Source organism: Pocillopora damicornis, chromosome 10 (assembly GCF_964200805.1).
Source record: "Pocillopora damicornis chromosome 10, jaPocDami1.2, whole genome shotgun sequence".
NCBI lineage: Eukaryota > Metazoa > Cnidaria > Anthozoa > Scleractinia > Pocilloporidae > Pocillopora > Pocillopora damicornis.
The window spans coordinates 16,088,799-16,102,739 of record NC_142679.1 but is presented as its reverse complement, the minus strand read 5'-3'; the positions used below and the strand labels follow the sequence as shown (position 1 = coordinate 16,102,739).

Sequence of the window (13,941 nt, the reverse complement as noted above, 5' to 3'; positions counted from 1 at the left end):
CACACTGTTTACAGAAAAAATAACTTAACATAACGGACCAAGATCAAGAATCACCAAGCGCTGGTTCCGTTACTCCATCACATCAAAGCGATACAATTTAGCCATGCAGAGAAGACAGTTCTTGATGTAATTTTTCTTTAATCGTTAAAACGGAAATATATATTGGCCGATTATATTAGAGTATGATGGGGGCTCTATAGAAAACTGACTGCCGTAATGAGGGGGAATCAATAGAATACTACTGAGCCTAAGAGGAGGTTCAAGTAAATTTTATTTTATTATTTTTTAAAATCATTTTTATTTGGTAAGGAGAAATTCTGTCTTGGTCACTCGTCGGAGTTAAAGGGTTAAGATGAACAAAGTTAAAACGTAATGTGGAGTCAACAAACATCATAAAGTCGGAGTGGTAATTACGATTTGTTGTTTTACAGAATTTGTTGCCACTGGGAATCGAGATTATTCTCGTCCACTGAATGTACATGCTCATTGACAGAATGGATCAAACCTTCAACATTCAACACGTTATAATTTCGGAGAAAATGCGACGAAACAAAGCCTCGTTTTAACTCTTCCAGCAATCTGACAAGTATATGTAGCACCCAGTTTCCGACAGTCTGCCAACTCCAACCTGACGTCACTTTACGATTCTCGATTTCTCGAAAAAAGATCATCTTGATCAGATAAGAGTTGACAAGCCCATCGTACAACCGTAATTGATGTAGAATTTCTGATAGCATATGCAGTTCATCAGTGTCAGCCCGAGATGCATTTTCGTGAAATAACACGTCCATATCTGGACATTGCTTGAGAGACTTGCATATTGTATAACAAGCGCGTGCGGGGCTTGTTAATTTGCTTATGATCTGTTTCTCGGCCATGGAAGTCGAAATTCGCCAATACAGGGAAGCAGACGGACTGTTCTGAATTGTTGGCGAAACTTTGGGTATGACATGGTAGTATTCAAATCCCTTTTCTGCAGGTACAAGGGCACTGCTAGGCCAACCGATGATTTCTATTGTAGGAATAAGATCGACTGTTACTATCATCCACTTAAAGTGACATCCACGCCACAGGAAGAACAACCGCGATCCGGGCTTAGTCTGAGAGTTATCCACAGTAACACCAACGTTGTTCTGGCCGCTACTGTAGTTTCGAAGCTTGTGTAATCGAGTGGACATTGCAGTGAGGTCAGCTTCCTCGGAGTGTCTGTCAAAAAGGGAATGAAAGTGGATATGTAGCCTCTCTGCAATCAGATAACCATCTTCATCCAAGAAATCATTCCACAAGTCTTCCTCTCGGTCGTTTATACGTATTTTCAAATATCCAGGGGGATCATTGGGACACTCGCAAACATAACATGCTTTCGAAAGTTCTGTGAGAATGCACATATAATCAACCTCATCGGGTTCGCCAACCTTAGTGTTTTCCACAGTGCTGCCCGCTTGTACAAGCTTGTAAGTGAACTTTGGATGCACCCGAACCATGCCTGCTAGAGCAGTTTCGATATAAAACCTGATGTCCTGTTCGACTAACTCCACTTCCGGTGTCCGCTCGACTAGTCCCAAACCCTCAGTCTCGTTCAATCGGATGAGCAAAGAGCTTAAAGAAGCGTTCTCTGTCACACCACTGGTGAAGAGTGGGTCATAATTCATTTCGGAATGCAAATACCTTTCAACTTGAGACTTTCCAAAATCATCTACGACGTTTTCAAAACAAGGACTGTCCATATTTTCCACACGACCATTCAACGTCTCTCTCGATTCTTTACTTGGATATTGCAGCAAAACGTTTTCCGGGGAGATCGGCACTTCTGAATTGGTTATGTATCTCCGTTTCTTCATATAGAATTTTGCCGAGAGGCCCGCGTTGTCTAGGATAGCAGAGCAAGCCCCAAGCGAGAGTAGGGCTTTCACCACAGCCCTACGATGGTGGTAAGAGGCGTAGTGTAAGGGAGTAGCCCCATGTTGGTCTCTTGCATCCACACGTGCCCCTCCTTGCTTGATCAAGTCGACGCAGATCTTACTGTCGCCGAGTTCGGCTGCTATGTGGAGAGGAGTAATTCCACTTTTGTCTGGAATGTCCACATTTGCACCACCCGAAATCAAAAGCAAAAGAGTCTTCCTAACGCAATCTTCTTTTTGTGACCCTTCTGAGGCAGCTATTGCGTGAAACAGCGGAGTCTGACGGTCGACATCCTGTTTATTCGGGTCTGCTCCCCCTTTTAGAAGGATCTGCAGGCAATCCAACCTGTATTTACTGGCCGCATAGTGAAGAGCAGTCCTTCCCCACTTGTTGGGAAGGTCGACTTTTGCTCCGAACTTTATTAACAGCGCTAAAATATCTGCGTTCCCATTCTCCGAGACGTAATGAAGTGCAGTGCGTCCGCGCCTTGTCTGCACGTCTACTTTCGTACCAGAGAGAATCAGTTGTTCCACATCTCGTCTGCAACCCAGGGCAGCTGCCCGATGAAGTGGAATTTCTTTGTTACCTTCATGGCCGAGACTCATCGAAAAAAAAATTTTAAAACCGTAGTAATGTGAACGACGCGAGGTACCTAACATCTCAACTCAAGCATGAAATAAGTATTATATCGTCTGGCCATAACTTCCGTTTGTGTTGTGCCATCATCTTGGTTGGTGGATTCCTAAAAGCTAGTACCTGAAAGAGATGGTTAAACTATCAAAAGTCACATTTTGGCGGAAGGGCAGTTAAGCCCAATGAATACTTGGAAAAATGTTTAAAAGTCACCCCTAATTCGATAAGTTCTAGCCCCTTCGCTAGCTTGATCTACGTCGAATTATTAAAAATTACTCTTCAAAAGATCAAGCGAACGAATCATTCGACTTGGATCGGATTTAAGTCAAATTATTCGTTCGCTTGATCCAAGTTGAATCAATCGCGAGTTAAAACACTTTCCTCGATATCCAAGTCGAATTATTCGTGATTTTAAGGGTTTATTGGTCGTTTAACGTATATAGAAATCTTTACACCACTTATACTTGTTCTAAGGTTATCGGTTTTTTACTAATTAACTTGTAGAATCGCGAACCACCTTTAGTTCAGTCACGATTAACAGCGGTTTACACTCAAGTAAAACGATTTTCTGTTATTTTTTACTTTTGAAACTAGGTAGAATTAAAGACAGTATAAATATCCGCATGCGGCAAAATTCGTTGAACCAACAGCCTAAGCAAAAACAAAAGGTATTTCAGCAACGGGTCACGCGAAGCTCGTCTTTTTATTCCTAAATTTGAATTTCAAATTTGAAAATCTTCCTCGCTTCCCTCACCTGTATAGAAGCCGACTTCGATGCAAAAATTGCGGAAGATAGGGCCAAACGCAGCTTGTAAAATCCACTTCAGTACAATTCGGCACCGTTAGGAATTTCATACCTAAGCCAGGCTAACTTGTTTAGCGGGAATACATGTACTCAAGTTTCTGTATCTCGGATTTCAAATCTTTCAGGCTTGAGTTTCGATTCGATTTCAAATCATGAGTTTCCTGGAAACGGAGGATTTGATATCAAAGATGACAGTGATGACGGTGCTCTTCAATACCACAGGCTACCCATTCCTTGTATGTTGGTTACAGGCCTCACTCAAAACCTTATAGACATGGATAGGAGCACATTAATGTTTCCTGACATGGACTTGTATTATAGATACTGAAGAACCAAAGCGACTGATTCGAAAACACGTGTAAGCAAATGGTAAGTCCACTTTCAGTTGTTCATGAAATAATGTGGCAGGCCTCAAAAATATACAATGTCGAAGTTTCAAAACAGTCTAAATGTAAATTATTAACGGTGTGTGATAAATGACCCATCAAAATACTCCCATCCATCCCATTTATACTAAAAAGCCCTATGTCAACTATTATTTGTGTTCATTTGTCAAGCTGATACAGTCGGTTGAATATCGCATGAACGTTTGTGTTGTTATTAAATTAGGGTACACTGATTTGCATTCTTATATAGTCATTTGAATACATATGTTAAAGGAAAGGGAAATTAAGGTATTTTCAATGATTTTAATCATCCATGTATTCACTAATAACAATATATTACCAGTATCATGTATCTGTTATACTTATCCACACAGAAATTTTCAAAACCCTAGTAAGAAATACCCACTTATCTCTTTACACCCAGATATCAGTATGCATATTCTCTACACTGTTCTTTATACATTTCTCAGCATCCTGAAAATGAGAATTTGTTTAACAATCAAGAGCTTCATTAGTTGGTGATCATTTCCTTTACTCTCATGACCACAATGTGCAACTCAGGGGTGATATTGTAAGGAGAAATTAGATGCTGGTCACTCTTAGGAGTTAAAGGGTTAAGTTTGATTTTCAGCACCTTGTTCAATGTTTTACTGTAATTCTAAAATCAGATTATAATGTTCGATTTTGGGACCTTCCCTGCACTTTAGGAGGCTTCCATCAAACAAACTCAATTCCCACATTTGATTGGTGCAAGCAATACACACATTACCCCAATGCCACTATGCAATTAGTGCAACATTTTTCCTATGCTGAAATACATACTCTTTTGTTAAAAAAAAAAACCCCAAGAGAGAAATAACACTTTGTTGACAATTTCTTTTATTGATAAGGATTTAGAGAGCAACAATAAAAATAACAACAGAGAAGTGTACAGAGTTTTATATCAAAAGTTTTTCAATTGACTGCTGAAGTGACTGAATCTGTGGTTTAAGCTGAGATCCTTCATTGATAGTGACTGCAGTTGCTATGACAGGGCGTGACACTCCACATGCTCTACCAAGAGCCTGCTTGGAACGAACAAATACATAAGGCACATTCTGAAAAGCAAAAATGAAGCAAGTTGTCACTGTTTTTTTTAATTTCCATTTTTTATCTAACCCTTTACACACTAACATCAGTTTGCATATTCTCTATACTGATCTCTATACAGTTCCTAAGACACTGACAAGAAGAATTTGTTCAAGAATAAGGAATTTCTCTGGTTGGTGATCGTTTCCTTTATTCTCGAGAGCTTAATGTGTGATTCAGGGATGATATTGTGAAGAGAAATTAGATGGTAGTCTCTCTTAGGGGTCCAAAGGTTAACCACCATGATGACTTGAAGTGTGGAGAAATCTGACTTGAACTTTCACAATTATTATGGTTTAGTTGATCGGCATTGTATAAATGGGCTCATCCTAACTTGCAAACTCCTCGTCCTAACTCATCCTATCCTTGTTTAAGCTAAAATTCTGTTCAATTTTAGGGAGCAGTCAGGGCAAAGAAGGCTACTGATTTTAACACACAAGTATAAAAATTGTCTCAAATTGGAAAAAGGTTTTGTATCATCCAAGCATCCTTTTTCTGAATGCCACTGCAGAATAAAAACTTACCTATTTTTTATTACAAAAATGTTCTTAAAATTTTTTTGCTACAATGTTTCACCGTACCTGTAATTATGCATGTTTAACAACAATTTCATGAACTTCCCTACCTTATCTTCACACAAGAGGGGAAGGTGGAGCAATATTTCTAGTGGTTCTGTATCTGCTGCCATAACAATAAACTCAGCAATACCACGGTTGAGGCACTTGGTGGCTAAAAGAAAGAGTGAATATCTAAATGCACACAAACAACAAGTGGTGACATTTCATGAACATCATTACTGTATTTCCTTGAATAGGGGCATATGTTCTAATGACCACCGTTCCCTGAGTAAGCACCCACCCCTCAGGCTACAATGTGAAACATAGCCCTTCTTCAAAAAGAGTCTACCTCCTCCCTTACTTTCTTAAAAAGTAGGGATACAAGGAAGACCTGTTTCTATTGCTACTTCATTAATAACTTTTCAAGCTTCAACTACAAGGAAATCAGTACCGGAAAATGGTTACTTCTCCATGAAGTTCCCTTAACCCTTTGAATCCCAATATCAGATTGTTAATTCTCTCCTCTAGCTGCTACACATTTCTTTGTACGTTAGTTACAATAATTTTTTGTTTGATCATGATAACAACTTTTGCGGTACCGCTCAAAGGTAAGTTGGCAGTCCCTCAAACCTCGATACTCGATAACTTCGAGGATCGAGGCTTGAGATGAGTTTCAAGACGTTCCAGTCGAGTATTGAGACCCTCGGTTCGAGACCCTCGAAGCTGGGAAACAAAGGAGTTTTCGCGCGATTACTTTTTCACACGATTTGAAGTTCCTTACCTTTAAGCTAAACCATGGATTGAAAATCCGTATAGCGTACATCGTTTCCGATAGGGCGAAACTTTGCTCGAAGTACAATACACGTGTAGTTCTGTGATTATTTATTTTTTTGCTGTGTGCGTGACCCTCTTCGTTACCTCGAGCGAAACTTTGCTCGAAATTCAAGTGTAGTTCTGATTTTTTTGGACAACAACCACGTAGATATTATTATCTATACTATATGCGTAACCCTCTTTGTTATCTCGCGCCTGATCGTTATTATTTATCACGATGTTGAAAAGCGTCTACTCCGCCATGTCCGAAATTTCTTTTCTTTACACATCTCCAGTTTCATCGTCTAACACAGTTTTCAGGTTTCCTAGTTTTACTTTATGAAGTTTGACACTAGAGCTTGATGCTGATCGGAAAAAAAGAAAACAAAATACTGGTTTATGCCTCTTTTGGACGCGAGACTGTGACGAGACGATGGCGTCAAGTCGACTTTTTTAGTTTACACTTTGTTAAATGATTTTTTGTCTTAGTAGATAAATGTATTTTTTGATTTTCTGTTCTGATATAATTTTTCTCATTCGTCAGAGAAGAAGCTTCATCGGCCGGGTTCCTCTTACTTTGGAATGGATATTTATGTGTAGGGGTCACACAAACCAATTTATAGTACATGTAAAGCCGGTGACACACCTGGCGATTTTATTCGCCGGTCGCGGCGATCGGCAAAAATAGCCATGTGTCGCCAGCTTAACTTACGAACATCGCATGTTGCCGTGGTTTTCAATATTCGCTCTAATATTATCTGCAATCAGTAAGAAACGTCGTTAAAAGGATAAAAGGAATCAAATTATCATCGAATGATTAGATGATCGCTTCAGTGGAAATATGTTTGATTACACTTTTATCTGTCGGTTGATTATTCTGAGATCGAAGAAAACTTCCGGCGCTCGTAATCTCAAAGTTTATATCTTCCAAAATTAAGTTTTGTAGACGTAAATATAAATGTAACGCATGCTTTATTCAATATCATCAACACTAAAATTGAGCTTGACAGGAGCTCGAGTCTTTCGCGATATGAAAATATTTGCATGTTGTCTGCGGGCTGTCCGTGTGTTTAAAGAGGAGCCGCGTGTCAAGCGCTTTGTCCTTCGCTATTGTTTTGCATGCAATAATTAAATCGTTTTCTCTATATCCTCGAGAAGTTCTACGAGTATCTCGATCCTCGATAGTTTCGGGTGTTAAGGATCGAGTATCCAGTCGAGACTGTCAACCTACCTTTGAGCGGCTCATTCTATTTTGCGAAACGAAACGAAACAAAACCAGGCGAGATATAAAAATAAAACAAAGAAATAATGTAGATATATTTTGTGAGAAGTTAAAGATAACTTTCACGAGGATTTTGGAGTAATCGTTAATTATAAACAAGAAGGATTTTTATTCATTTCGCAATGTAGTAGTTTGAGAGGAGTTACTATTTTTCGAAATCGATTAATAGTCATTTCGCAAAATAGTATCTCTTTTAAAATTACTATTTTGCGAAATATACCTTAATACGGTTTCAGAAATAAGAGAAGACCAATCTGGAATCGTTGGGACTAAATGAAATAGTCTGGATATTAGAGGTTCCGGAAAATCGAGAATATGAATATTTATGAGGAACGAAAACTGATTAAATCAAGAAATGGACATTTAATCGTGAAACAAAACATTTACAAATCAAGGACATGATGATCGTGAATAACCCGCTGTGTAGCTTGTTTATCTTGCATACCGCGCAAAACGAGTCAATAGTGCGTGAAATCTCACTTAGCAACAAAGCAACTCTAAACCAATCAGATCTCATTTGAATATTCTTCATTAGTTACAACGCGTGCCAGCGCTGCTTTTGCTTTTTGAAAGTGAAACTGACATGCCTTTACTTCACTTTTCAACGCTATAGTTTTAAAGAATATGGCTACGGATCTTAATCATAACTAATAAATATTCATGACAAAATTGGGATCAGAGTATAAGTCCGGATAATCGAGAAATCCGGATAATTGAGGTCTGGATAAGCGAGGTTCAACTATACCTGTGTGCTGGATTATGGATGGATATTATGGGGAGAAGTTACATGTTAATCACTTCTAGGAGTTAAAGGATAAAGTTATTTCTATCTGCATTTGTTTGAAGGGTACCTTCATGTGTATTATCTGTTCTTTTGTTACTAACTTAACAAGTGCACCCCTTCATCAAGCACCCTCACTCTGATAAGCATTCCCCCTTTTTGCCAACATTTTTTTTTGGGAAATGTGGCATCCTTACAACGCTATGGCTTCAGCAATTGGTTGCAATAGGAAATAACTGAATTTTAGTATGCTTACAAACGGCATTTGGTCACACACTCAACCACATCTCATGTAAATCATTACCTTCATTAGCTCCCTTCCTGAGCTGTTTGTATGAGGAAGCTTGCTGAAGGAGATCAAGGATGGTCACCGTCAGTTGTGGATCAGCCAATGGGAAGGCCTTTGGGTTAACTTCATCACTTGCCTAAAGATCGTTAACACCAAAGTCAACTTCATAATAAAGTGACCATCAAATATCTATCTACATCTCAATGCTGTTCATCAATGAAGAACTGGGACCTGGTTGTTCACAGAATGGATAATAGCCCCTAGATAAATCTATATCTGGTGGATAACACAATATGTGTGGCTAATACTTGTCTGCTGGACAGTGATTTACCTGTTGGATAGCTTTATCCACCCTTTAAACAGCCAAACCCAGATCAGTATTTTTGACAAATTTGTAATAATAATTATAATGACAACAATAATAATAATAATAATAAAATAATATACATGAAAAAATTACACACCTCTGATTGGCTGAAAATTAGTGCATTTTTCATGTAAAACGGGTGTAAAGTTGCAACAAAAGTGCAAAGTTGTAACATAAGTGCATATAACAAATAGCATGTGTACACTGTCAAAACTTTGTCTGTCTTGACTTTCTGTGATGCTTTTTTCATGTAAATGATTACCAAGTAACAACATAATTCCTCCTCCAATTTGGTGTAATCAGCACTAATAAATTTTTCAAAGACTACAAACTGCACTTACCCTGCAGGTTCATGCAATTTTGTTGTCGTTGAAAATTTTACTTGTGCTTTTTAACAACACACTGCAGGAGAAATCATGCTACCGCCTATACCAATTACAATTCAATTCCTTCTAATTCTGTAATACTTCAAGTGATTACGAAAATCGTATGACTACAAAGTGGGGTTCTGATTTGTTAATCATAAACAACAAAGAATTGGACAACACTATGACAATGTTTCAAACCAAATACAAAATTGAAGAAACAAAATACCCTTCACTTACAAAAACATTCCCCCACAAGAACATCATACGAATAGTTTATAAAATTACGTGTTCACCCACAACTAACGTGAATTGTCCAATAACAGAGGCATGGTACGTAACATTTGGTTTCACTGTCCAATTGCAAGCATGACAGGCACAAAATTAAGTCTAGCAGTGCTGAAATCAAGTTGCTGCATGTTCACGCATTTAGAGATCTTAAGATTTGTGTTATTTATTCTCAAGTCACCTTACTATTTGCAAGTAAGCAAAAAATTCCAGCAAAAGTATCAAATTGTGCAGATCCTGCCCACTAAAGTAAGCTTAAACATCAAAATCGCCCAAATTATAAATGCTGGTAGATCACTGGATGCCAGTTCGAAGAGTTTTGACGAAAGAAAAAAATCGTTTTCTTTTTCGATCCGGCAAAACGTTATAAAAACACACCACAATCACATTCGCAATATCTCACCATGTTATGTTCCTGATTTAAGGTCCTCTCGGCAGAGTTGGCTTCACTGAGGACTAATTGATCAGAGACGAAAGCGTTGTTCCCACGTGCACATGTAACCACGCTCGCATGGGCTATAGGGAAATAATAGGATTTGTTAGTTTTTCAGTATCTGGTGAATTTTTTACCGTGTTTAAACAGGAGCCCATAAGTGATGGGCTCCTGGTTTAAATAATGATTAAATAAAATAAACTAAATAAAATTCATCCAACGACAAGGTGTGGTACTTAGTCATCTCGAACTCGCTCGAGCTCGAAACCGTATTTGGAGTAGTAACCCATGAGGAGCCATTTATGCCAAAAATATAAATCGCTAGTGATAAAAATCAATCGTTGGTGCTAAAATATCAATCGCTAGTGATAAAACTCAATCGTTAGGGCTAGCATCGATTTGTTATCGATTCTAACTTGAACCAGTCTCCCGTTGGTTAATCTTTCTCAGGGAAAGTACGTTTCTTCTTTTTTTTTTTTGGGGGGGGGGGCTAGGGAATTTTGGTATTTTTCCAAAAAAAGTGTTGAAAAAACCCTGACCCCCCACCTTTAGGTAAGTGACAGAGTGCGACCCTCCCCTCACTACTGCGTGGAATGTTCAATGCCGTAGACACCTCGGTACATTTCGCTTGTGAGCGCAAACTGTTTGAATATAAATATATCTCGATATTGAATGTGTGCGAACTGAAACAAGAATATGCGAATAATCAGTGTGGGATATTTACGTTTTATAGATGAAGTTTGAATATGGAAGTATAAACTTTGAGACTTTGCAAGTCCTTCTCCAGCTGCATCAACTCCACGGCCCTATACCGATTACAGCAAAACTTCCCGACTTTCACTACTTACCAAGTACAAAAACACCTACGAGTGGCCGCAGACCTGATGATTTTCAGCCTCGAGCTCAAATGAAACAGATGTTTCAGGTGGGTAAGCCCAAAGCAGGGAATAAAAAGGCAATCAAAGACTTTTCTGAAAAAGTTGTTGTTTCAGAAAAACTTGTTGCAGATTATATTGAGCATCTAACTGACAGTGAAAGATGAGAACGCGAGGGTGGTGAAGGCACATATTGGCAGTAAGATTTTTACTTCTATTGTGCAGGACAGTCAGAACAACATTCAGCCAGCCTCTGACTCAAATTCAGAGTCTGACAGTGACAGTAACAGGGTAGAGCACATTTTGGATCTAGTTGTAACTCTTCAGAATTGAATGACTCAGGAGATCAAGCAGCAGATAGTCAACAGGAGCAAGAAGCTGAAGAAACGATGCTTGAGTCTAGTACGTCTCAATACGGACGGAAAAGGACACGAGAAAACTATGTGCCATGAAATAATATACATATAGAAATGTAACCTAGACCCTATAATAAAACAACAAATTGAATCAAAGTAAGTGAAAAGAAAAACTTAATCTGTGAGTCTTCCGGTGGAAAAAGCCAGAAAAAGTCGCGCCGGAATGTTAAAGACGTGCCGGAATGTTTAAGTCGTTCTGGAATGTTGAGTCGTACAGGAAAGTTGAAGTCGTGAAAAAAAAAGTTTCTGAGAAATACGGAATGGCACTAACTGGGCTCCGTAAAAGATGGACCAGCACGGACTTCCCGTGAGGCTTTTGTGGTCGCGTCGCATTATCGCCTCCAAATTATATTTTTCCTCTCACAATTCAAGCATTTTCCTGAGACAGAGCGCTGGGATCGGCACGTTAGACATCTTTTCACAGACAAAACAAAGAACCATATCCGTTCATGTCCAATCAAACTGGATGCCACCAGTTCAGCCTTCTATTGTCCTTGTGAGCTACTTGGAAAATGTCAAAGCACAGCTTGCAGAGATCACCGAAACTAAGCCAAAAAAAGAGGTAAAAAACAACTCTGCTTTACACCTCAAAAACAGTAGGCAAAGGAACAGCAACAACTATCATGACTAAGACAGAAAAAATAGAAGAGGGCAAAGTGCAACCCGACAACAGAGTTCACTACAAACCTCTCAGAGCACCGATAGTAAACATGAAAACACGCAGGCAAACACATTGATGACATGACTAAGAAACTCACAATCCGCCTAGATTGGGAGTATTAATATTCTATACGCTCATGAAAATACACAAACCTATACTGGTCGGTAGACCTATAATTTCAGGGCGTGACGGCCCTACTGAGAATTTCATTCTTAGTGGAGACACCTCTCCAGCCTATCTCAACAATCCTATATAAAGGATCCTACTGTTTTTATCAACTTTTATGAAAAAACAAACGTAGGCAAAGATACTATTCTAGTATCAATGGACGTTTCTAACTTATTCACAAATACACCATAAGAAGAAGGAACGAATATAGAATGTGGAGCGTACAAGAAGTTCCACAACCATAACGTACCGATCCCAACGCACAAGCTAAGGGAAATGCTTAGCTTAATCCTTGTAGAAAATTCGTTTCAATTCAATGAGGAGAACTACCTCGAAACACATGGAACCGCTATGGGTATGAAAATGGCGGTGTCATTTGCCAATATTTCCATGGCGGAAACTGAATCGAAATAATCCAACAAAGCGAGACCAAGCCATAAGAATGAAAACGTTACAGATATGACGTTTGTTCCCTTTGGGATTGCGACAGAAAGAGGTAGAACGGTTTTTTAAACGAGCTAACTATTTCCACCCTACTATCAAATTAACGGCCGAAATATCAGGGAACCAAATCACTTTCCTCGATACCATAGTGTTTAAAGGAAAGAGATTCGCAAAAGATTCCATATTGGACAACAAAACCCATTTTCCTTCCAATTTACGCACTTCGCCTCGTATCACACACTAGGCGTAAAATATGGTTTCATCAAAGGCGAAGCAATAAGATTGCTTAGAACTAACTCTTCGAAAGAAACATTTGAAGAAGGCCTTTTAAAATTAAAACAACGCCTCATAGCAAGAGGGTACCCAGAAAATATCATAGGAAGGTCTCTGCCCGAGGTCAACTTTGCCTTCAGACAATCGGCTCTTACACATACACAGAAGCGAAAACGTCACGAACGTTTAGTGCGTTTTGTCACAACGTACCACCCGGCAGTTAAAAATTTAAAACAAATACTGATACTCCGATCATCTCTTACAAAAAAGGAAGATCCTTTAAAGACACGCTGGTGAGAGCAAAAATATAATTTGAAAGCGACCACAAAAGCCACATGGGGAGTCTGTGCCGGTCTGTCTTTACCTTTATTCTCATTGCAATGTCCCTTATCAGATTTCAAGAAAGTAAGCAAGATTTGATTGGTTTACCTTTGCTTAACAAGCGGGAGACTGGTTCAAATTAGAATCGGTAACAAATCGACACTAGCACGAAAGATTGAGTGTTATCACTTGCGATGGATATTTTGACGCTAACGATTTAGTTTTATCACTAGCGATTGATATTTTTGGTAGCTAACGTGTAACTGTACCCTCCCCCCCAGGTGAAACTAATCGTGTCTAACTTATGCAAAGTGATGTCATAAGATAATATTTTTTCGAAGTGGTACGGTTTTAGCGTGAAGGTCAGCGGAGTCTTATCGAGATAAACAACAACAATGAAGTGGGTTCATTTCCTGTTTCAACTTGGGCGGAGGGTACGGCTACACGAAGGCTATATTTTTGGCACAAATGGCTCGCCATAGTAACCGCCCATTACGTCGGGTAACCCTCGAACTGATAGCTTAGGACAATTTTCCAATTCAACAAAACCGAAAAAAAAAAAAAAACAAAGAAAAGCTACTTTCAAGAGGAACTTGAAATTCTGTGGGGGCCAGTACATAAAAAGTGTAAAGGGATGAAAAGCGTGAGGCGGTGCGGTGAATAACTCGAGACTGGACGAGAATTATTTTTCTTTACTTGTTCTAGATAGAGTGTATGATGATTTTCATTTCGTTCAAGCTGCCCCTTAGATAAT

The 13,941-nt window shown here is 39.0% G+C and overlaps 2 protein-coding genes and 1 pseudogene across 2 annotated transcripts; 1 reads left to right on the top strand and 2 right to left on the bottom strand.

The window, feature by feature from the left end:
- Positions 1–254: 254 nt before the first annotated feature.
- On the bottom strand, positions 255–3,550 carry LOC113679322 (uncharacterized). Its single transcript, XM_027196278.2, has 2 exons — positions 3,290–3,550; positions 255–2,658 (listed from the first exon to the last, which is right to left on the bottom strand). The coding sequence occupies exon 2, from the start codon at positions 2,559–2,561 to the stop codon at positions 426–428; it is 2,136 nt and encodes a 711-aa protein (XP_027052079.2). The 5' UTR covers positions 2,562–2,658; positions 3,290–3,550; the 3' UTR covers positions 255–425.
- A 1,038-nt stretch (positions 3,551–4,588) lies between these two features.
- Positions 4,589–10,065, bottom strand: LOC113679330 (NHP2-like protein 1). The gene is made up of 4 exons (XM_089185933.1): positions 10,000–10,065; positions 8,592–8,712; positions 5,480–5,583; positions 4,589–4,823 (listed from the first exon to the last, which is right to left on the bottom strand). Exons 1-4 carry the CDS (start codon positions 10,000–10,002, stop codon positions 4,665–4,667), a joined length of 387 nt encoding a protein of 128 aa, XP_089042059.1. The 5' UTR covers positions 10,003–10,065; the 3' UTR covers positions 4,589–4,664.
- Positions 10,066–12,500: 2,435 nt separating this feature from the next.
- Positions 12,501–13,296, top strand: LOC149039119 (uncharacterized; annotated as a pseudogene).
- The last annotated feature ends 645 nt before the right edge of the window (positions 13,297–13,941 follow it).

What these genes read in the sequence shown, in the direction of transcription:
- LOC113679322 (XM_027196278.2), bottom strand. Translation starts at nt 2,561, where the DNA reads ATGTTAGGTACCTCGCGTCGTTCACATTACTACGGTTTTAAAATTTTT.
- LOC113679330 (XM_089185933.1), bottom strand. An exon ending in CAGGAAGGGAGCTAATGAAG is followed by an intron (nt 5,584 to 8,591) that starts GTAATGATTTAC and finishes TCTTTCTTTTAG; the next exon opens with CCACCAAGTGCCTCAACCGT. An exon ending in CCCTCTTGTGTGAAGATAAG is followed by an intron (nt 4,824 to 5,479) that starts GTAGGGAAGTTC and finishes TTTGCTTTTCAG; the next exon opens with AATGTGCCTTATGTATTTGT.